This window comes from Mytilus trossulus, chromosome 12, assembly GCF_036588685.1.
Source record: "Mytilus trossulus isolate FHL-02 chromosome 12, PNRI_Mtr1.1.1.hap1, whole genome shotgun sequence".
Taxonomy (NCBI): Eukaryota; Metazoa; Mollusca; class Bivalvia; order Mytilida; family Mytilidae; genus Mytilus; species Mytilus trossulus.
The window spans coordinates 5250079-5274642 of NC_086384.1; the positions used below are offsets into that span (position 1 = coordinate 5250079).

Here is a 24564-nt window from a genome sequence, read left to right on the forward strand (position 1 = left end):
CCTAATTGGCATAATCATTTTTAAGTACAATTTAATACAAAATCCTATGATTTCCATTCCCTTAAAAATATTTGATATGTACGTATTTATAAAAAGTGTTATGTACCTAGTAACGAATAGATATTTACATGTGGGGAAGCATTTAATGTAGACAAAAGACAATATTAATTATCTAATGGATGCTTGTTTGTACTCAGTGGCGGATCCAGAACTTTTCCTAAGGGGGGGGGCCTGCTGAAATACCTAAGGAGGGGAAGGGGGGGGGGGGGGGGGGCACTCCAGTCATGCTTCAATGATTCCCTATATAATCAACAAAATTTTTCCTAGGAAAGGGGGGTCCCTCCCTGGATCCGCCTATGAGTGTTCTTAGTGGTTCTCAATTTAAAATTGGAAAATAACTATATTTTCATGATAACAAAGTACAAAGGCTTATTCTAGATAACATTACCACTGGATTTGATTTGACATGATGGATGCTTACTCACTTGTATTTGTTTTTTTTAACCTATACATGTTATAAATGAAAACATGAATTTAGTTTTTATTCAAGTGTTAAAATTTCAATTTTATCCAATCAAATAAGGCTCTTTTCTCACTCTGTCCTTTTATTTACTTTCAAATTCAATATATTTTGTGGCATACTTATATTTTATCATTTCTTATTTTTTTTTTTTAAATTCTTAATTCTTACAATGTTTTGTTAGAAAGCTTAACTTGCAAAGAATATTGTTTATGAACTTAACATTACCAAAGCTAAATGCTCATAGGCATCTCTTAGCGCTAATTTTAATCTAAAAAGCGGCTATGAAAAACATATTCAAATTATCAACAAGGTGAGTCTAGTTCCCTTATCATATCAAAAAGCATGAAACAATTTTAATGACACTTGTACCTGATTAAGACATTTCTGAGGTTCTAAAGTTGCACATTGTATTGCAATTTAACATGTAGGGCATCATTGTAAATAAAACTGATATGATTGTAATATTGAATGTCAATCATAACACCAACAGTTATCTCCCCATAAATTGTACTAAAAAAATGTCCATGAAAAAAATTAAAAAATACTTTATACTAAATAAAATAACAAAATATTTATAACCTTTTCCCAAGCCAGTCGTTTATTTTTGAAAATTAATATTTGGTACCCTTATTTTCAGCTCTGATAATGTTATCTCTTTGTAAACCTATAAAAATTATTTATGAAACAGATTCAAAAACTATATTCTGATTAAAAAATATCTTTCAAATTTTAAGCCTTAAAATTTAAATATTAGTAGTTCTCAAGTTTCAGAAATTTGTTTTTTCACAAAACACTGGTAGAATCAAAATTTATCATTTCTTTTAAATTTGCCTTTTCGAAATCTAATGCATTCTGGGTAAGTTTTCTAAAGTGTACACCTGAATCTTGTGATTGGCTATACATTTAAGGTTATGAACAATGAAATTACCTGTAGTCCTTTAGTTTCTGAAAAGGCAAATTAACACTACCATATATATATCATTACTTCAAGGTTAAATTGATGGCCTTTTGTTACATGTATGTGACTTATTTTTTAAATGAAACTGCCATGATTCTTACAAAAACTTACTATAAAAATACAAGGCACTTAAAACACTTGACCTGATACAGATCGTTCATTTAACGTCCAGTTTTTACCCTAAGATTATGATATATACTAATAAGCTGACGTGAATTTACAATAAATGTTTTCTAAGCTAAAAATATCTACATGTCTGCAATGATAAATATACATGTCTGCAATGATAAATGTACATATATACAATGATAAAAGCTACTTTATTTTAACTTTTAATACCTCTTTGAGTTTCACAATTCAATGTATAAGGTTTATTTGAAAGGTTGGTAAAAACAGTTCAAATAGTACACTGTACATTAAAAATACAAGTTAACACCTCAAAGAAACTCTCATAGTGTTTTCAATTCTTTTATATGCTCCATTTTTCATCGTGAATTGTCAAATAATTACAATAAAAGTAAAATTACCATATGTACTGTATAGAAAACTTCTAATGTGTTTCCCTAACTGTTCCTCATATAAACAAGGAAATATCTTTAAATAATTACAATTCTTATTTTATAGAAAACTTTTTTAGTGTATTGCATAGTGTTCCTCTTGTATATCTTTTTTGGGAAGGATAATTGACACCTCAAACCAAATTCTAAATGGCATGCTAAGCAAAATCAGACAAACAAACACAAATATTTGACTCCTTTTTTAATCTTTTTTATATATATATATAAAAGCTTCAAGTAATTCATTCCATGAGGAAAATTGTACAATTATCAAATATCAGATTAAAAGTATTGTGAAAAGATTCCATTATAAGGATGTCATCATAAACAAATTAATAGCTAAGGGAATATTAAACTTTCAGTATCATATACATGTACATTTGTAATACTTTTAGCCCCTGAAGATGAATTAACACCCATAGATATCATTCGAAAACTAAAGCTATACAAAGGAAAATTTAACTTCATGAATAACTTATTGCAAACTCAATTTGACTTTGGCTGGTTTGAGTTAAAAACACCAAATTTTATATTTTTTATACCAATATTAATTTACAATTCCAAATAATAACACAACTTTCATCTACCAAAAGACACGATTCCTAAACTTCAAACATTTTAAGGCTAACATAGTTATCAAGTTAAGGGTTAAATCTGATAAATTCCATGTCAAATTATGCAATTTTTGGGGTTTACATGAAAATTTTGTAGCTAAAAGCAGAAATCCTTGTTTTTTCACTACTGGGTATCTAATTTCCGTCGCTGTGTCTATATTTATATAACTTGGCAGTATTATCTTCAATTTAGGTGGTACCCAACACTTTCACTAAAATTAATTTGGCTCGTTTAATTTTCATAAAATTTTGACATTAAGTATTTACTTTCACCCTTTGACAAAAATATAAAAATTTCAAAAAAAATTAAACCAACCTTTTTATCAGAAAAAATACACTAGATATATAGCAGTTTGACAAACACTTATTTTCATCATTGAGAAGCTTAATATTCCCCTTAACAACACAACGTTATTAAAATGTTTAGCTGGTTTTACAGAGTTATCTCCCTGTCTCACCTTAACATCATTATGAAGGTATTCCAGATTTATGTCACAAAGAATCATTGCTATTATTAAGAACTTATTGATAAAAGGAAATAAGCAAGTCCCTGATAGATGGATACATAAGATTCAAAGAGGTTATAAAAGTTCAAATTAATGTATCTACAATATGAAAATCATCATCCAGAAATTATCTCTTGATCATAAAGAAGCTTTTGTCCAAGTTTCATAAAATACTGTGAACATTTGGCAAAGTTATTGATGTAAAAAAAATAATTAACTGACTAAATCTAAATGTCGACAGCACAGAAGCTGTCAAAATGTTGGATACCTTTATCTTCTCTTCACAAATTCTGTTGCAGGCAACACTAGATAGTTATGTACAAAAAATCTTTGTCATCTAAAATTTCATTTTTTATCCTTGGTATCATATTGATGCAACTAAAAGCACCATAAAATGAAGAAGCTATATGGCAAATAACTAAAAAATACATATGAATGGCCTAAATTCTCTTTACAAAATTAAGTACAAACTTCATGTGACAATTTCCTGGAGAACCAATGCCCACATTTCTAAGCACAACATGTGTAAAATTGGCACACACAGATCTTGTACTTTGACACTCACATTTTATACGCATAGGAAATGACTATCAAATGTTCAAATGCTCTTAAAAAACCTCTAAACATTGACACGTCATAAGGGTGTTTTTTTATGGATATAAATGTACTATATTTGTACAACATCTGATGTGTCATATCAATGAACCAGCACGGCTGGATTGATTTTCTCTCCCTTTTCTTCTTTTTACCCTTTGTTGAGCTTATTTTATTTATGGACCTCAGCTCCAGGGGTGGATCCAGCCATTATGAAAAGGGGGGGTTCCTAACCCAGGACAAAGGGGGGTGGTCCAATTACATGTCCCCATTCAATGCATTTATCGTCCAAAAAAAAGGGGGGTTCCAACCCCCAGAACCCCCCCTCTGGATCCGCGCCTCAGCTCAATGTCAAACCTTGGCCCTGTTAGTCTCTCATCAGCCAGTCTTTGTAATCCTTAATTTTTTGTCTTGCAATTTGAATTCCGAAAATCAACGTGAATTTTTAAGTTAAGGATTTGCAGCAATTACATATTCAACACATGAAAAAATAACATTCCTTTTTTTTATAATATGTAGCAAATGATCGTACAAACATGTACTGCTGTCAAAAAATAAAATTTCATTCATTTTACAAAACTCAAGGATATAAGTGTATATTTGAACACTTAAAAAAAGTTTCAAAAACATAAAATATAACAAAGAGGTTTGTGTTTTGACTGATTTTGGCACTTCTATTTCTTGTCCCTTTGTTCATGCTTCATTATCTCTGGAAATCAAATCCTGGAGTTCCATCTGGGCCTTTAGGTTGACGTAATACCTCAACACAATTGTTATTGGTGTTTAACTCTTTGAACAGCTGTGTAACTCTGCAATGAGAAATGACACATATTAAATATACAGTTTGATCAATTGAATTTCCAGTAACAATATCATATAACCTTTTGTTTTGTATCTGCTCAAAAAGCCACAAATATCTAGTGTATTTCACAACAGTATTCCCTTTTTTCTGTGTAGTAATATAGGGTTTATTGCATGAATATTGGGGATTCTAATGCAATTATTTTGTATCAATGGTTCTGATTGGATGACAGCTAGGGTAAAATTCTCTATCTCCTTGTCTGTAACTAAGGAAGCCGACATTTTGAATTGCTGAATGTATTCAATTGACATGTAATTTCTACAATAATAAGCCAAAAAACTCACATGTTGCACCTAAAAATCTTCTTTTTATCAAATTTTATTTAAATAATGGCTATTATTATTTTGAATTTATTGAACCATAAAATTAATTTTAGACTCTTTACATTGAATAATCCGCAAAGCAGATTATGTAAAATGTGAAGAGTCAAACTAAATTATTGCCATTAATTATAAATAAATTTTAATAAAAAATAAAGCTCAAAGAACTTCTTATATTATTTATATTAACAATAACAACTTACACACATGTTGGCCTATAAATACACAACGTCAGAGTGGGTGTGTCGTCATAAAAATTGATAATATTGAAAATAAAACTAATAATTTTAACCAATCAGAAGATAGAAAATACCACAAATTTATTTTTTACATTTTGAAGCAGCACAGAAGCCAGAAAATGCCCACTTGCCGCTACACATCGCCAGGTAAACTAAATTTGCGACAGTAAAACTACCGATGGACGTCCTAAAAGCTTCAAATACAATACAGTTATCTCTTTTAAAAATATTGTCCCGAGTATAATTTTATATTGCACAAGCTTCATTGAGCTTGGGAGTGCAATATATGTTCTACGAGGGACAATATTCCCCAATAACCCTTTTATTGTGTAGCAATATAATATTTGAAAGTAAAAATAGGGTTTAACTAAGATTTAAACATTGATGACTTCATGAATTTTGAAGATTTATTGCACTAGTGCAATATTAGAATTATTGCACGCTTACTTTTGGTTACGTACTGTGGGAAATATTATATTGCTATACAATAATAATTGCCCTCGTAGAACATATATTGCACTCGCAAGCTCGTGCAATATAAAATTCTACTCGGGACAATATTCCCCAATATTCATGCAATAACCCTTTTATTGTATAGCAATATAATATTTGAAGGTAAAAAATGTTTTAAACTACAATTTTGTCGTTGATGATGTCATGAATTTTGAAGATTTATTGCACTAGTGCAATATGGGAATTTATTGCACGCTAACTTTTGGTTACTTTCTGTGGGAAATATTATATTGCTATACAATAATATGACTTATTTCATGATGTGCATTGAGGTTGTCTAATTATTTTTAATTTTCTGTCTTAACAGTAAAATTAATGGTCAAAGTTTGACATCATTTGTTATTCTTATTGCCATTAACCTGATATTTGTTCATTTGTTGATATATGTATTACTTTTACCCTGCAATTAACCTGCCATTGACTCCTGGTAAAGATTTTCCTCTTGCAAAAGTCTTACTGACTTGTGATCTGTTTCCAACTTTGTAACTGTAACTTTATGATGATGAACAGCAATAATATAAGCACTGTTTTTTTCTTTGGGTTTTGTTAAGTATGAGAAGTGATCATTTTGTGTTCTGAATTTCTATACTACTTTCCTTTTTATAAGCCCATTAAAATTTTGACGAGACGAATTATGGTATACAAATGTCACTATCAGTCTGTCTGTCTGTCTGTTTGTCCAGCGTTCACATGTCATATTTTAATTTTAAAAAACAATGGCCACAAAATGGTAGTTTTTCCTTCTTTTGGCGTTTTTGATGCCCTTTTAACCCCCTAATCACACCCATTTTCTAAAACTAACGGTTTTAAAATTCATCCAAACAAACTTCAAACTTAATGGAATATGTCAACGTGATAAGAAGCTTTCCAAAACAAAATATGAAAAATGAGAAAATAGGGGGGCCAAAAACAGGCCTTATCGTACCTTGTCCTTTCTTTGAGCTAATGGACGGTATATATTCCAAAGTTCTAACAGACTTGAAATCTAATTGAACTGCATACCTTTCCTCTGGACTTTTTTCCTGAGGCTCCTCCTCATTTCCATCCCCGTTACCATAAGCTGGTCCTAAAATACGTAGTCTGGCTTCAGCATATTCAGCTTCTCTTTGTTCTAAAGTTTTTGTTGGTATATTTGATCTGAAATTAATCATTAAACATTAAACAAAACATTAACAAATAATGATATCTATTACCATGGACATGGAGTCTGTAAATGTAACATGAGACTGTTATTAAAGTGTGAGGGTTAGTGCTATAGAACCAGGTTTAATCCACCATTTTTTACATTTGAAAATGCCTGTACCAAATCAGGAATATGACAGTTCTTGTCCATTCGTTTTTGATACGTTTTGTTATTTGATTTTGACATGTGATTATGGACTTTCTGAATTGATTTTCCTCTGAGTTCAGTATTTTTGTGAATTTACATTTTTCTGTAGTACAAAATAATTCCTTTCCATCTAGATTAGCAGTTCAAAAATAGTTCCCTGTTTCTCAAACTGAAGCATATTTGGTTTCATTATCATTGATTATCAAGAACATTCATTAAAACACCCTTTATAGATATTTCTAAATAATAAAGTAGATTTAAATCATGAAGTGATCCTATCATTTGGTATATAAACCAACAATGAAATAACTCATTGTTTTTCAGAAGAATATAGATTCTGAAAAATGTAAAAAAAATCTATAAACAGAACTGAACTGACAAAAAAATTCAAATCATGATCATGCTTGTGGTGAACATCTCTTTGAATATAATATAACTTGTGTAATAATAACTCAGTCTTCAAGCTGAGTGGCAGCCCTGGCAGCCCAGGCTTGTAAAATTGCTCTCGGGCCTATTAAACTCATATCTACAGTCCAACAGAATCTAACTAACAATTTTCAAAAATTGAGCTCCGAGCCTGTAGATTTTACAGTTCATGGTGAAGACTGAATTATAACAGATATCAATGTAAAATATAAAACCTTTTATCATTATTTGTAGATGGTGTGTCAGTTGGTCTCTTCATTATCTTAACTTGTGGTTGGTATTGGGTTCTATCACTACTATCTGTTACCATTCCTTGTGCAGGAAAACTCTTTCTGGAATAGAAAAGGAACTTTAATTTAAAAACAAAAACTTTTAAATCTAAAACATTGTACATGTATGCTAGATAGAGAAAAGACCCTCTGTTGTAGATTTTGTATACATTATAATAATAAATGGAAATGTGTCCAGTGCCATGGTACATAGATGAAGCCACACTTACATAGTACATGTTTTACATTATAAACAGACATATCTCAAGAACTGTAAAGGTGACCCTACTCAAATATGTACATTTGTACTTGATCTGAATTTTGTGGTAAAGAGCATTGTATATTATAAAGTTTCTTGTCATCTGGTGTCGTCAATTTTTTTCCTTCAATTTATGAGTTTAAATGTCCCTCTTATTTTTTGCCCCTCTTTTAGTTGTGGCAAACTGTTAAAGAAACAGAAAAGTCATATTCAGCAGTGTTTCATTTGTAAAGGGGAATAACTCTTGAAAGGTTAAAGTGAGATCACCTAATTCAAAATGGATCTGTGTTATGTGGTTATTAGCATTGTGCATAGGTTTCATAACATCTGATTGAGGCAAAATAAAGTTAGTTAAAGAAAAGAAATATTTTCCATTTGTATAGGGACAAAACTCTAGATATGTAAAAGTGACGCCACCAAAATTCAAACTTGATCTGTGTTATACCATGTATGTGGTAATAAGCATTCTGTATAAGTTTCATATAGTTTGTTTGAGGCAAACTAAAGGTAGAAATCTGAAACAGATTTTGGGGCGTAGGTACGGCAAAAATGTAAGGACGTACAGAATGACAGATGTGCTTACAGATGTACAAGAGTAAATCCTTTAAAATGAACCCTCTGCTGCAGAGGGTATAAAAAAGACAGTTCTTACAACTGCCCTGACTAATAGAACCACTTCAATCATTTGTCAATACAAGCATGAAGTTTCAAAGTGAAGTAGTAATTTTAAAAGACAATAATAAATAGTTGCTGTATAAACATGAAATACATGTAGATTTACATACCTGTATCAGGCATGCCAGGGATTTTTTTTTTTTTATATAATGATGAGTTATCTATCCTAATATGTCTTTTAGCTTTTGAAGAAAGAATAAAAAAAATATGTAAGAGCAGGTTTTAACGTAGGGCTATTCCAGAAAAAAATGTAGGGGGGTTGGAAGGCAGTTTTTGTCAGCACCCGCCACCCAGACAATTGTAATTGACGATAATAGTGCATTATAGTGTGAAAAGTTGCTCTGATACCCATCACCCATGTATTATTAATACAATGTGCCTTCCAACCCCCAACCCCCCCCCATTCCTTTTTTTTTTATTGAATAGCCCTTAATAACTTCCAGCTTTCTATCATCATGATCATCATGATCATATAGCATGTAGCAAATCTGTAGTTTAATGAGTTTGGAAGTATGGATTTGGGTGTCTGACAATCATTTGGACAATGACTCATTTTTAATTTTTTTTGTTTATGAAAAAGTAGCTATAGATGTGAGCATGTGTTAATCCATGATTTCTTCTTTAATTAAAGTATATACCCTAATTTGTAAAATCTTTGAATTTATACATACTTCTCGTCAGCTGATGTCTTAATCTCCTTCAGCTTTTTGTCCAAAACCTGTAAATATTTAACATGTTTAAAAAGGTCATATTCAGTCATGTCAGTTCAGTATTTGATTTTGACTGTCAAATTCTCAGTGAATTCAATGATACATTTCAAGTAGACATAGTGGGGGTGTCTGTATAGTGTATAAACACTATAATTCATGCAAGTTTGATCATTGAGTGAAGCCACAGTGGTGGATTCAGGGGTTGGGTGGTTGGAACTGCCTTGTTTTGGACGATCAATCCATTTAAATGCAATAAATGTAATTATTTGTAGTACCAAATGAGAGATAACTATTACAAAAAATGTACTTCCTTTTAAAAAATGTTAAAAAAGTAATATTACAGATGTATGTAATATTACATTTCAATGTTATACATGTTATATTACCATGATTACAGTTTTCAGTAATTGCCTGGACTGAATTGGGGACATATGGTAATTGGTTGGAACGCCCCTTTCTCCTTGTTTGGGTAACTTTTTTTTTAAGAACACTGTGTATCATCATACAGCGAATATAGGTACTAAACAAGCAGGTGTGAGTGATTTTCATCTTACACAGTAACGAAAAATCTTTGTTTTGTTCACATAATATCAATGTGTACTTCAATCTAAAAATAATTGCTGTTTTAACATGTTTAAGAAATGATTTGGTTGTAGGTTGATGATTAGAGATGTCTCATTATTTTCACATAACAAGAAGGATAACTAAAAGCATGTGCAAATACTTGACTGAGTGAAGTTAAGGTAGAAGTGGTTGGCCCTCGTCTCATCTGATATAATTCTATATTCATTGCAACTCTTTTTCTGATAGAAGGTCAATGTGTGTGTGTAATAAGTATACATGTAGCTGTTTCAATAATTGACATTGAAATCTTTCGTACATATGTTATTTTTCGATATTTTATCCCTAAAGAAGCCTTGTGTACGGTGCTTAGCCATGTTAGCTGACCACATAAATCCTTATGCACGGTGTATAGTTAAGTTGTACACCGTACACAAAAACTTTATTTTCATACTCCATTTATTACCCCAAAAGGTTCAAGGAATGAGTAATCACAGGTAGGTTTATCATGTTTATGATTGTTAACTATTACTTTTGCCCTGTATTAGGTTTCTCTCAGATAAAACATGTAAATGTCTCGTCAACTGTATTGAAATTGAAAGTTTGTGTTGACATTCACAACTATTTGCGTATGTACAAGTTAATTTTTCTTATTAGAATATATCAAAGTTGTTTTATGAATAGGAAAAAAAACGATGAGAAAATTATTTGGGAGCAGGAATTTCAAATGTTGAGAAATGTACATTGAATATTGATAAAGCTGAACAAAGATTTTCGTTACCGTGTAAGGTCAAAATCGATCATGCCCGCTTGGTTAGTACCTACATGTATATCAGGTGTACTGATGATACACGGTAAAGAAGATCAATGCATTTGAAATGAGACATATGAGATTTTAAGACAAATTTATAAAGCATTATTAATAATTGTCAATAGAAACCAAAGCAAGTCTCTTTTTTTTCATCTATAAAAAAAACAGAGAAAAAAAAATGACCTGGAGGGTAGGGTAAAACAGACCCGGCAGGGTTAGGGGAAACAAACAATTATTTCTGCATGGCCTGAGTTGTGCAGTGTGCCTTGTTGTTGTACAAGTTGTGCATGGGTTGAGTTTACCTGTATCAATATCTGTAATGATTTGATTATTGCCCTTTAATATTAAATGGAAAAAATGGTGGTAAAGTGTTTAATTCATCACAGGAGTCCTGTAAAACAACTGTCATTCATGATAGTGAACATTAGGATGTATCAGTCAATTGATTTCTTTTATTGGCAACTGTCACTACACTTTGAGTTCAATTAGTTTTTCACATAAAGACAACTGAAATAAAATGACATAAGTTATAAGGTTTTACACTTCAAAGTACATGTAGGGTTGGTCTGGTAACCATCAACAGACATACATTTTTTTTACCTATTTTAGGATATTCATGATATTTCGATGAATCTATCTATCTATCATGCCTATCTATCTTCCCGTCAAGGAGTGGACTCATTTTAAGTGTTTATACTCCAACTGAGTGAACAGTAGCTGCGGAACCGTAGTTCTTAGGTCCTTATGCTTATTTTTGACTATTTGCGGACCATAGATTTATGGTCCGCAAATACATGTAGTCAAAAATTAGCGTAAGGACATAAGAGCTACGGTTCTGCAGCTAAGTGAACAGCTAAAACCTTCAAGTATGTACAGTTAAAAGGAGATCTGTATGAACAGTTAAAATGGGTGCTGTATAAATTTAGATGTGGAGTAGTATCGACACGCTGACATCTTGGATGGCGTGTCAAATCACAATAAGATACTAATCAACTTGACTGTAACGAAAGGCTAAATAATGACAATTAGACACCTACATGTACAAATTATATTACTAATAAAGGGCATGTGCTGGGCAAGTCTACCCTCATATATATACATGCAAATATTTAGATGATGTGCAGACTAATAAAACTTTACTTTCAAAGACACATTCTATCAATTTAACAAGTTTCCATACTACTATATCGGACTGCTTATGATTATCTTCATACCGTGTTATCTTCAAGTTCTTCCCAACTATCGAGAACGTCTCCAACAAGATCTGATTCATCGGTATTCATATCTTATTTGGGTCTAAACAGTTATGACAGAATTGAAATATTAATCAGGCAATTTTTCTCCATTTATGAAATTTGAAACCATGACAAATTGTATCTGTTTTTGATGCCAAAAGTTGCTTCTTTCAGTTTAATTCATTATGTCGTTTGATGTTGGATCTGGTACTAAGTTAGGTATCAGGTCCGTTCGCGCCCAATATACTTTCGCACCCTACACGTTCGCACCTCGCACGTTCGCACCCAAGGTCCGTTCGCACTCTACACGTTCGCGCCCAATTTTAATTCAAATTCCAGTTGAATAATTGGAAAATCATGATTGTTGTTTTTAATTGCTTTCGTGTAGATACTGAATGTATTTATAGCTTGGTATGAGTAAAAGATTGAAGATTTTAAATAAAAAACACAAAAGATAATTGTTTTTAACAGCTTGGTCCCTTTGATCTGAAACAATGAAACAATAAAATATATATGTCTCTGATAAAATATTAAAATATAGCAATACACTGTTATAACCAAAAGATGATCAAACATGATAAAATTTATTCAACACACAAAAAAAACAACGTCAGAATCTCACTTCATTTTGAAACAAGTCAATGAAACAAAGTTATAGCAATACACTAACCAAAACGTGATTAAGAGTTATTCAACACAAAATCAAACGTTGACAGAATCCCATTTTATTTAGAAAGGAATATTTTTTTTAACAATACACTATCCAAAACATAATTAGGATTTATTCAACACAATAAAAAAATGCTGTCTAACTTTATTTTGAGACAACGAAAACAATTATACTTATAAGAATATAACTTGCCAAATCTTGATTACAAGTTATTAAACCAAAACCAATTAAAATTGGGCGCGAACATGTAGGGTGCGAACGGACTATGGGTGCGAACATGTGGGGTGCGAAAGTGAAAGGGGGCGAACATGAAAGGGTGCGAACATGAATGGGCGCGAACGGACCCGGATTCACTAAGTTAACGGTCAAAATTTGATTCTTAAAGGGAGAAAGGATTACTTGCAACCGAAAACCAGTACTACACTAATATTCTGATGTTGACGGAAATGGTCCGGAAATGAAATCCGGAAAAAAAACGAAAAAAAACCCTGAAAGTATTTATACAAGTTTTTGCTGAATATTTGATTAAATTATTTGACAGGAAATTATTTGTTTAGAAAGAAAGAAAAAAATTCCAAAGAATACAGAAAACAAGCATTGAACTCATTTTCTGATAAATTAATGCCGGAAATGTCCTGAAATGAACTCCGCCGTGATTTTTATATTGAACATTCAAGTTTGGATATTAAAATGATTGGATTGAGAATAAATATTTTTACACTGAAAAAGAAATACTATCTCTTGCTTTTGTTTTTGCTTTTGTTTTATATTTAAAAAAGATGATATACATATATATTAGACCGTTTGTTTTCCCTGTTTGAATGGCTTTAAACAAGTCATGTTTTGGGCCCGTACGTACGTTATAACTTGCTGTTCGGTGTGAGACACATTGGCTCCATGTTGAAGACCGTACGCTTTGACCTATAATTGTTTACTGTTATAAATGAAAATTGATTTGGATGGAGAGTTGTCTCATTGGCATTCATACCACACCTTCTAATATCCAAATCACTATGCTTAGATATATTCACTCTATAATTTGTCAAATATCCTCCGAATTTCCATCATAGTTTTCAATACTCGATTTGGTATCTACTATACCCTTACTATATATATATATATATATATACAGAGGCGGATTTAGGGGGGCCCAGGGGGCCCAGGCCCCCCTTTATTGGGAAAAAAATTGGTTGCTTATATAGGGAATCACTGAAGCGTGACTGGAGTGGGCCCCCTCTTAGGTCAGTCAGTGGGCCCCCACTTATGAACATTTCTGGATCCGCCACTGATATATATATATATAAATATATTTGTATACATGTCCTAGTATTTGTTAAAGTGAATTTACTGTAGTGACTTTATATATTATCAGGGATAATGTAGAATCCCTGTATTTTCAGGGATTATGTTGAATTACTAAAATAATTAGGGGTTATAGAAAATCCCTGAAAATGACCATACAGTGATTTTATATTATTAAACATTCTTTTTTAAATAATTGTCCTACATATTGCCTGATATGATTTACGGGATTTTCAATAAAATAAATGCAAACTTAATGTACTTTTTTGACAAAACAAAATTAGACAAATATCCTTGTCAGTTGATTTTTTTTACTTTAAAACATAGAGGATGACCTAAAAATGGAAGACCTCAAAGATATAACCATTTCACGGTTTCGGGATAATGTTTTTAAGACATCGAAATTGATATTATCAACATTCCCTTGATAGCGATAATTTTTACTTATTATGTCTGTTTGTTTTGTTTACGCATCGTTGACAATGTAATGGAATTTGATGCGACTGGCATACAAGTGAGAGGTTAAGCTAGCTATAAAACCAGGTTCAATCCACCATTTTCTACATAAGAAAATGCCTGTACCAAGTCAGGAATATGACAGTTGTTATCCATTCGTTTGATGTGTTTGAACTTTTGATTTTGCGATTTGATTTGGGACTTTTCTTTTTCAATTTTCCTCGGAGTTCAGTATTTTTGTGTTTTTACTTTTAACTTGTATTGGTTGTAAAAAAAACCAGCGTCAATAGTTAATAAAGGTACCAGGATTATAATTTAGTACGCCAGACGCGCATTATTGATATTTATGTCAACACCGAAGTGTTGACTACTGGGCTTGTGATACCCTCAGGGACGAAACGTCCACCATCAGTAACATCGACCCAGTGGTGTAAATAGCTATCAAGGGTACCAGGATTATAATTTAGTACGCCAGACGCGGGTTTCGTCTATATAAGACTCATCAGTGACGCTCATATCAAAATATTTATAAAGCCAAAGAAGTACAAAGTTGAAGAGCATTGAGAATCCAAAATTCCAAAATGTTGTGGCAAATGGGGCTAAGGTAATCTATGCCTGGGATAAGAAAATCCTTAATTTTTGAAAAAATCAAAGTTTAGTAAACAGGAAATTTATAAAAATGACCACATGCGCATTCATGTCCTAATTGTATACCCGCAGTTAATTTTATGGTGAAGAAGGATATAGGACATCAGTTTGGTGTTTTCAAGGAGTTTTAAAATGAACAAGACATTCTAATTGAGAGAACTAAAGCTACTAAATGTATAGAAAACAGGCAAATCGAACAAAATTGTGGTTAGTTAAAACATATTTACTAAGAGTGGATTTGGGAAACAAGTTGTTGCAACTTGTATATTAACCCCTTTCCACTTTGCGGGTGCGAGCGCTGCCTTTTAGCGACAATAGCCTGCACTTTTTTAAAATCTACAACATTGGGTGTCTTTTACGTGCAGGATATATGACTCTCTCTTAACACGGGTCGGCAATAAATTGCTGCGGTTGCCGATTTGGTTTAAACTTCTGTAATACCTATTACACATGCTGTTAGAGGAAATCGTTAGGGAGACTCCAAAAACACAAGGAGCTTAAGCTTGTTCACAAAAAGACCAAAAAAGGATATCGCATGTCCACATCGGAAAACATGGTATCCTGCTCGAATATTGTATTGCGAGGTTTCTGATTAACTTTTTAGCTCAACTGGCCCCAAAGGGCCAAGTCAGCTTTTCCCACCAATTAACGTACAAGAATCTATAAAATATTTTGGGATGCTATGAAAAACAAAAACGCTAAATTCATTCAAGTGTGGACATCACAATATAGCGACTAAATAATGTGCGTCAAGTTGGTTACCTATTCCCTATCCCCTATTCGTTACCTATTCCCTATTCCCTATTCGTTGCCTATTCGTTACCTATTCCCTATTCCCTATTCGTTACCTATTCGTTACCTATTCCCTATTCCCTATTCGTTGCCTATTCGTTACCTATTCCCTATTCCCTATTCGTTACCTATTCGTTACCTATTCCCTATTCCCTATTCGTTGCCTGTTCGTTACCTATTCCCTATTCCCTATTCGTTACCTATTCGTTACCAATTCCCTATTCCCTATTCGTTGCCTATTCGTTACCTATTCCCTATTCCCTATTCGTTGCCTATTCGTTACCTATTCCCTATTCCCTATTCGTTACCTATTCGTTACTTATTTGATTTTTAATATCCTTCCCCCTTTTTAATTATGGCATGGAATAGTTTAATATGGCTGCCGTTACCATGGAAACGGCACAATTGTGAAAAAAATCAGTTTTTGGTTTTTGGTGAACTGTTTGGATATGCTTCAACTCAGAATCATCATATTTTAAAACAATGTAGGTGCCCACCATGTTCATGTGTTGGATGATTTTGGCGATCATTGGAACTACTATGTTGCTATGGAAACTACACCAAAATTTTCAAAATTCTCCAAATGCTCAAAACTTCATGAAACTTCACAGTAATGATGAGCAACATTGGTAGATGTGACATTTGGAGTTGGAATTTCCAAAATAGGTCTTGTTACCATGGAAACAATGCAAAAAGGTCAAAAATTTCAAAAATAAGAATTGTGAGTAAACTGGATGAAACTTTACAGGAATGGTAACTGGCATAGGCAGAGTTGGATTTTGAAGTTAGAATTTTCAAAATGGCCGCTGTAACCATGGAAACAGCAAAAATATCAAAAATTTCAAAATGTTCAAACTTAATGAAACTTTGCAAAAATGTTACTAGACATCTGAAGATGCTCTCTTTGACTTTGGAATTGTCAAAATGGCTGCCGCTCACCTGGTAATAGGGGGAAGGGTGCCATCCGTTATTGCTAGCAATTACAAATCTAGTTGTTAATACTCTTACATATGATATTCATTGTGGTAAAATGATCTTTTTATGACCTATTTATATGTGTTTGTGCTCAACCGATCCTTTTACTTCATGTTCGATACGCATTTGTTCCTTACTTGTTTTTTATACGTTCTACCTTTTAACTGCTTTAGGTAGCAATACACAGTTAGGAGTTTAGTTTCGCATTATGGCCCCTGTGGATTTTTCAAATAGGAAAGTTATTGTGAAATAAAATTCATTTTTAGACAGATGAGTGTTAATTTAGCCTTCAAAGGTAGTTTATAAGAGCATCAAGATTATTTTTTTACATGTTTTATGGGCTGTTTTCTGTTTGACAGTCCGTATTTTCATAGCTAGACCGGCCATCGGTCCAGAAATTAATGTACTGTTTACAAACACTCTTTTTCTACACGAAGTTTTTGACGCAATTTTACAAAAAAATGAGACGAAAGACATATGATTTTCATTGGATTTGCTGAATGATATATGTACACAGTTTCAGAAAAGGTATTACTTCAAGCAATTGAAATTCTACTTTTAGTCAAATTTTGGGGAAATATGTGACATCTTTCCCCCCCTTTTTGCAATATTTTATAACAAATAAATGCAGATTGTTGCCATGGATACACCAAAAAGAAATTATATTTTACCATTTTATATACTGGAAATAAAATCTATGAAAGATTCTGATTACATACATATGCCCATATATGACACAAACAGTAAGCTTGATATTGCAAGAAAGCAATGAAAAGGGAATGGTAAAATTCATAAGGGCTAATTTTATTATTTTTTCCTAACTGTTTATTGCTACCTTATGGCATACTTACCAAGCTCAGAATTGTATAATTTAAGACTTTTCATGCCACAAATCTATTGATATTTAGATTCAAAATCAACTTCTGAGTAAATTAAGTGTTTAACAATGACAATATGTGTCAATTTTATTGTTTACAGTCCTTAGCAACCAAAATTAGACATTTTGACACTAGGCTTATATTTGTACTCTATCGGCTTAACGCTTGCTTCTGATGGATTGGGCTGCATGTAGTAGTAGCACAAGTATTGAACGCGTTGTTTTTTTTTCTTGCGAATATATCATATTATTGTTTTTATCAAGATTTCATGTTACATTTTGGCATATATTAGATGTATAGTTAAATCAGATGTAAGAAATTGATCCCCATCACCAAGTTTTTAATCAAGTCTTTGGTATGCAATAAGCATAAAGATTAACATTTTTATGATTAAAATTGCTCAATTTTGTACAATGGTGCATCATCAGAGATCTTATTATGATATTCAACATTAAAAAACTGCCAAAAGAGGTACAATTTTTAAGATTTGGCTAAACATTGAGGTAGAGACAAGATTTTACACTTTGACTTGGCACCTTTCTTAAAATCAGTTTTTGGCGCGTTTCAGTGTCAACTGCTAACCTTCATAAAATATTCATTACTCAACCAATTTTCAAAAATAAAAGGCCAATTTACTCGTTTTAGCTAGCAGAACTCAGAAAATAAGTTAAAAGGGAGAATTTGAAAAAAATATTTACTATTAAGGTAGCAATACACAGTTAGGAGTTTAGTTTCGCATTATGGCCCCTGTGGATTTTTCAAATAGGAAAGTTATTGTGAAATAAAATTCATTTTTAGACAGATGAGTGTTAATTTAGCCTTCAAAGGTAGTTTATAAGAGCATCAAGATTATTTTTTTACATGTTTTATGGGCTGTTTTCTGTTTGACAGTCCGTATTTTCATAGCTAGACCGGCCATCGGTCCAGAAATTAATGTACTGTTTACAAACACTCTTTTTCTACACGAAGTTTTTGACGCAATTTTACAAAAAAATGAGACGAAAGACATATGATTTTCATTGGATTTGCTGAATGATATATGTACACAGTTTCAGAAAAGGTATTACTTCAAGCAATTGAAATTCTACTTTTAGTCAAATTTTGGGGAAATATGTGACATCTTTCCCCCCCTTTTTGCAATATTTTATAACAAATAAATGCAGATTGTTGCCATGGATACACCAAAAAGAAATTATATTTTACCATTTTATATACTGGAAATAAAATCTATGAAAGATTCTGATTACATACATATGCCCATATATGACACAAACAATAAGCTTGATATTGCAAGAAAGCAATGAAAAGGGAATGGTAAAATTCATAAGGGCTAATTTTATTATTTTTTCCTAACTGTTTATTGCTACCTTATGGCATACTTACCAAGCTCAGAATTGTATAATTTAAGACTTTTCATGCCACAAATCTATTGATATTTAGATTCAAAATCAACTTCTGAGTAAATTAAGTGTTTAACAATGACAATATGTGTCAATTTTATTGTTTACAGTCCTTAGCAACCAAAATTAGACATTTTGACACTAGGCTTATATTTGTACTCTATCGGCTTAACGCTTGCTTCTGATGGATTGGGCTGCATGTAGTAGTAGCACAAGTATTGAACGCGTTGTTTTTTTTTCTTGCGAATATATCATATTATTGTTTTTATCAAGATTTCATGTTACATTTTGGCATATATTAGATGTATAGTTAAATCAGATGTAAGAAATTGATCCCCATCACCAAGTTTTTAATCAAGTCTTTGGTATGCAATAAGCATAAAGATTAACATTTTTATGATTAAAATTGCTCAATTTTGTACAATGGTGCATCATCAGAGATCTTATTATGATATTCAACATTAAAAAACTGCCAAAAGAGGTACAATTTTTAAGATTTGGCTAAACATTGAGGTAGAGACAAGATTTTACACTTTGACTTGGCACCTTTCTTAAAATCAGTTTTTGGCGCGTTTCAGTGTCAACTGCTAACCTTCATAAAATATTCATTACTCAACCAATTTTCAAAAATAAAAGGCCAATTTACTCGTTTTAGCTAGCAGAACTCAGAAAATAAGTTAAAAGGGAGAATTTGAAAAAAATATTTACTATTAAGGTAGCAATACACAGTTAGGAGTTTAGTTTCGCATTATGGCCCCTGTGGATTTTTCAAATAGGAAAGTTATTGTGAAATAAAATTCATTTTTAGACAGATGAGTGTTAATTTAGCCTTCAAAGGTAGTTTATAAGAGCATCAAGATTATTTTTTTACATGTTTTATGGGCTGTTTTCTGTTTGACAGTCCGTATTTTCATAGCTAGACCGGCCATCGGTCCAGAAATTAATGTACTGTTTACAAACACTCTTTTTCTACACGAAGTTTTTGACGCAATTTTACAAAAAAATGAGACGAAAGACATATGATTTTCATTGGATTTGCTGAATGATATATGTACACAGTTTCAGAAAAGGTATTACTTCAAGCAATTGAAATTCTACTTTTAGTCAAATTTTGGGGAAATATGTGACATCTTTCCCCCCCTTTTTGCAATATTTTATAACAAATAAATGCAGATTGTTGCCATGGATACACCAAAAAGAAATTATATTTTACCATTTTATATACTGGAAATAAAATCTATGAAAGATTCTGATTACATACATATGCCCATATATGACACAAACAGTAAGCTTGATATTGCAAGAAAGCAATGAAAAGGGAATGGTAAAATTCATAAGGGCTAATTTTATTATTTTTTCCTAACTGTTTATTGCTACCTTATGGCATACTTACCAAGCTCAGAATTGTATAATTTAAGACTTTTCATGCCACAAATCTATTGATATTTAGATTCAAAATCAACTTCTGAGTAAATTAAGTGTTTAACAATGACAATATGTGTCAATTTTATTGTTTACAGTCCTTAGCAACCAAAATTAGACATTTTGACACTAGGCTTATATTTGTACTCTATCGGCTTAACGCTTGCTTCTGATGGATTGGGCTGCATGTAGTAGTAGCACAAGTATTGAACGCGTTGTTTTTTTTTCTTGCGAATATATCATATTATTGTTTTTATCAAGATTTCATGTTACATTTTGGCATATATTAGATGTATAGTTAAATCAGATGTAAGAAATTGATCCCCATCACCAAGTTTTTAATCAAGTCTTTGGTATGCAATAAGCATAAAGATTAACATTTTTATGATTAAAATTGCTCAATTTTGTACAATGGTGCATCATCAGAGATCTTATTATGATATTCAACATTAAAAAACTGCCAAAAGAGGTACAATTTTTAAGATTTGGCTAAACATTGAGGTAGAGACAAGATTTTACACTTTGACTTGGCACCTTTCTTAAAATCAGTTTTTGGCGCGTTTCAGTGTCAACTGCTAACCTTCATAAAATATTCATTACTCAACCAATTTTCAAAAATAAAAGGCCAATTTACTCGTTTTAGCTAGCAGAACTCAGAAAATAAGTTAAAAGGGAGAATTTGAAAAAAATATTTACTATTAAGGTAGCAATACACAGTTAGGAGTTTAGTTTCGCATTATGGCCCCTGTGGATTTTTCAAATAGGAAAGTTATTGTGAAATAAAATTCATTTTTAGACAGATGAGTGTTAATTTAGCCTTCAAAGGTAGTTTATAAGAGCATCAAGATTATTTTTTTACATGTTTTATGGGCTGTTTTCTGTTTGACAGTCCGTATTTTCATAGCTAGACCGGCCATCGGTCCAGAAATTAATGTACTGTTTACAAACACTCTTTTTCTACACGAAGTTTTTGACGCAATTTTACAAAAAAATGAGACGAAAGACATATGATTTTCATTGGATTTGCTGAATGATATATGTACACAGTTTCAGAAAAGGTATTACTTCAAGCAATTGAAATTCTACTTTTAGTCAAATTTTGGGGAAATATGTGACATCTTTCCCCCCCTTTTTGCAATATTTTATAACAAATAAATGCAGATTGTTGCCATGGATACACCAAAAAGAAATTATATTTTACCATTTTATATACTGGAAATAAAATCTATGAAAGATTCTGATTACATACATATGCCCATATATGACACAAACAGTAAGCTTGATATTGCAAGAAAGCAATGAAAAGGGAATGGTAAAATTCATAAGGGCTAATTTTATTATTTTTTCCTAACTGTTTATTGCTACCTTATGGCATACTTACCAAGCTCAGAATTGTATAATTTAAGACTTTTCATGCCACAAATCTATTGATATTTAGATTCAAAATCAACTTCTGAGTAAATTAAGTGTTTAACAATGACAATATGTGTCAATTTTATTGTTTACAGTCCTTAGCAACCAAAATTAGACATTTTGACACTAGGCTTATATTTGTACTCTATCGGCTTAACGCTTGCTTCTGATGGATTGGGCTGCATGTAGTAGTAGCACAAGTATTGAACGCGTTGTTTTTTTTTCTTGCGAATATATCATATTATTGTTTTTATCAAGATTTCATGTTACATTTTGGCATATATTAGATGTATAGTTAAATCAGATGTAAGAAATTGATCCCCATCACCAAGTTTTTAATCAAGTCTTTGGTATGCAATAAGCATAAAGATTAACATTTTTATGATTAAAATTGCTCAATTTTGTACAATGGTGCATCATCAGAGATCTTATTATGATATTCAACATTAAAAAACTGCCAAAAGAGGTACAATTTTTAAGATTTGGCTAAACATTGAGGTAGAGACAAGATTTTACACTTTGACTTGGCACCTTTCTTAAAATCAGTTTTTGGCGCGTTTCAGTGTCAACTGCTAACCTTCATAAAATATTCATTACTCAACCAATTTTCAAAAATAAAAGGCCAATTTACTCGTTTTAGCTAGCAGAACTCAGAAAATAAGTTAAAAGGGAGAATTTGAAAAAAATATTTACTATTAAGGTAGCAATACACAGTTAGGAGTTTAGTTTCGCATTATGGCCCCTGTGGATTTTTCAAATAGGAAAGTTATTGTGAAATAAAATTCATTTTTAGACAGATGAGTGTTAATTTAGCCTTCAAAGGTAGTTTATAAGAGCATCAAGATTATTTTTTTACATGTTTTATGGGCTGTTTTCTGTTTGACAGTCCGTATTTTCATAGCTAGACCGGCCATCGGTCCAGAAATTAATGTACTGTTTACAAACACTCTTTTTCTACACGAAGTTTTTGACGCAATTTTACAAAAAAATGAGACGAAAGACATATGATTTTCATTGGATTTGCTGAATGATATATGTACACAGTTTCAGAAAAGGTATTACTTCAAGCAATTGAAATTCTACTTTTAGTCAAATTTTGGGGAAATATGTGACATCTTTCCCCCCCTTTTTGCAATATTTTATAACAAATAAATGCAGATTGTTGCCATGGATACACCAAAAAGAAATTATATTTTACCATTTTATATACTGGAAATAAAATCTATGAAAGATTCTGATTACATACATATGCCCATATATGACACAAACAGTAAGCTTGATATTGCAAGAAAGCAATGAAAAGGGAATGGTAAAATTCATAAGGGCTAATTTTATTATTTTTTCCTAACTGTTTATTGCTACCTTATGGCATACTTACCAAGCTCAGAATTGTATAATTTAAGACTTTTCATGCCACAAATCTATTGATATTTAGATTCAAAATCAACTTCTGAGTAAATTAAGTGTTTAACAATGACAATATGTGTCAATTTTATTGTTTACAGTCCTTAGCAACCAAAATTAGACATTTTGACACTAGGCTTATATTTGTACTCTATCGGCTTAACGCTTGCTTCTGATGGATTGGGCTGCATGTAGTAGTAGCACAAGTATTGAACGCGTTGTTTTTTTTTCTTGCGAATATATCATATTATTGTTTTTATCAAGATTTCATGTTACATTTTGGCATATATTAGATGTATAGTTAAATCAGATGTAAGAAATTGATCCCCATCACCAAGTTTTTAATCAAGTCTTTGGTATGCAATAAGCATAAAGATTAACATTTTTATGATTAAAATTGCTCAATTTTGTACAATGGTGCATCATCAGAGATCTTATTATGATATTCAACATTAAAAAACTGCCAAAAGAGGTACAATTTTTAAGATTTGGCTAAACATTGAGGTAGAGACAAGATTTTACACTTTGACTTGGCACCTTTCTTAAAATCAGTTTTTGGCGCGTTTCAGTGTCAACTGCTAACCTTCATAAAATATTCATTACTCAACCAATTTTCAAAAATAAAAGGCCAATTTACTCGTTTTAGCTAGCAGAACTCAGAAAATAAGTTAAAAGGGAGAATTTGAAAAAAATATTTACTATTAAGGTAGCAATACACAGTTAGGAGTTTAGTTTCGCATTATGGCCCCTGTGGATTTTTCAAATAGGAAAGTTATTGTGAAATAAAATTCATTTTTAGACAGATGAGTGTTAATTTAGCCTTCAAAGGTAGTTTATAAGAGCATCAAGATTATTTTTTTACATGTTTTATGGGCTGTTTTCTGTTTGACAGTCCGTATTTTCATAGCTAGACCGGCCATCGGTCCAGAAATTAATGTACTGTTTACAAACACTCTTTTTCTACACGAAGTTTTTGACGCAATTTTACAAAAAAATGAGACGAAAGACATATGATTTTCATTGGATTTGCTGAATGATATATGTACACAGTTTCAGAAAAGGTATTACTTCAAGCAATTGAAATTCTACTTTTAGTCAAATTTTGGGGAAATATGTGACATCTTTCCCCCCCTTTTTGCAATATTTTATAACAAATAAATGCAGATTGTTGCCATGGATACACCAAAAAGAAATTATATTTTACCATTTTATATACTGGAAATAAAATCTATGAAAGATTCT

The 24564-nt window shown here is 31.7% G+C and overlaps 1 protein-coding gene across 2 annotated transcripts in view; it reads right to left on the reverse strand.

Annotated features, from left to right (window-relative positions):
• LOC134693198 (SUZ domain-containing protein 1-like) overlaps positions 1-12174 on the reverse strand; it is a 260322-nt gene extending 248148 nt beyond the window's left edge. Inside the window, exons 1-5 of one of the 2 annotated variants that reach the window (XR_010102367.1) lie at positions 11942-12174; positions 9317-9363; positions 7658-7774; positions 6689-6823; positions 3111-4561 (exon numbers count right to left, since the gene is read on the reverse strand). Coding sequence is in view for 1 of the 2 variants with exons in the window: in XM_063553927.1 (XP_063409997.1) it covers positions 4456-4561; positions 6689-6823; positions 7658-7774; positions 9317-9363; positions 11942-12010 (474 nt within the window). In the remaining variant the exon portion in view is untranslated. Of the gene's footprint in view, positions 1-265; positions 4562-6688; positions 6824-7657; positions 7775-9316; positions 9364-11941 lie in introns of those variants that run through there. The other variant, XM_063553927.1, reaches the window with a different exon arrangement.
• Positions 12175-24564: the final 12390 nt, after the last annotated feature.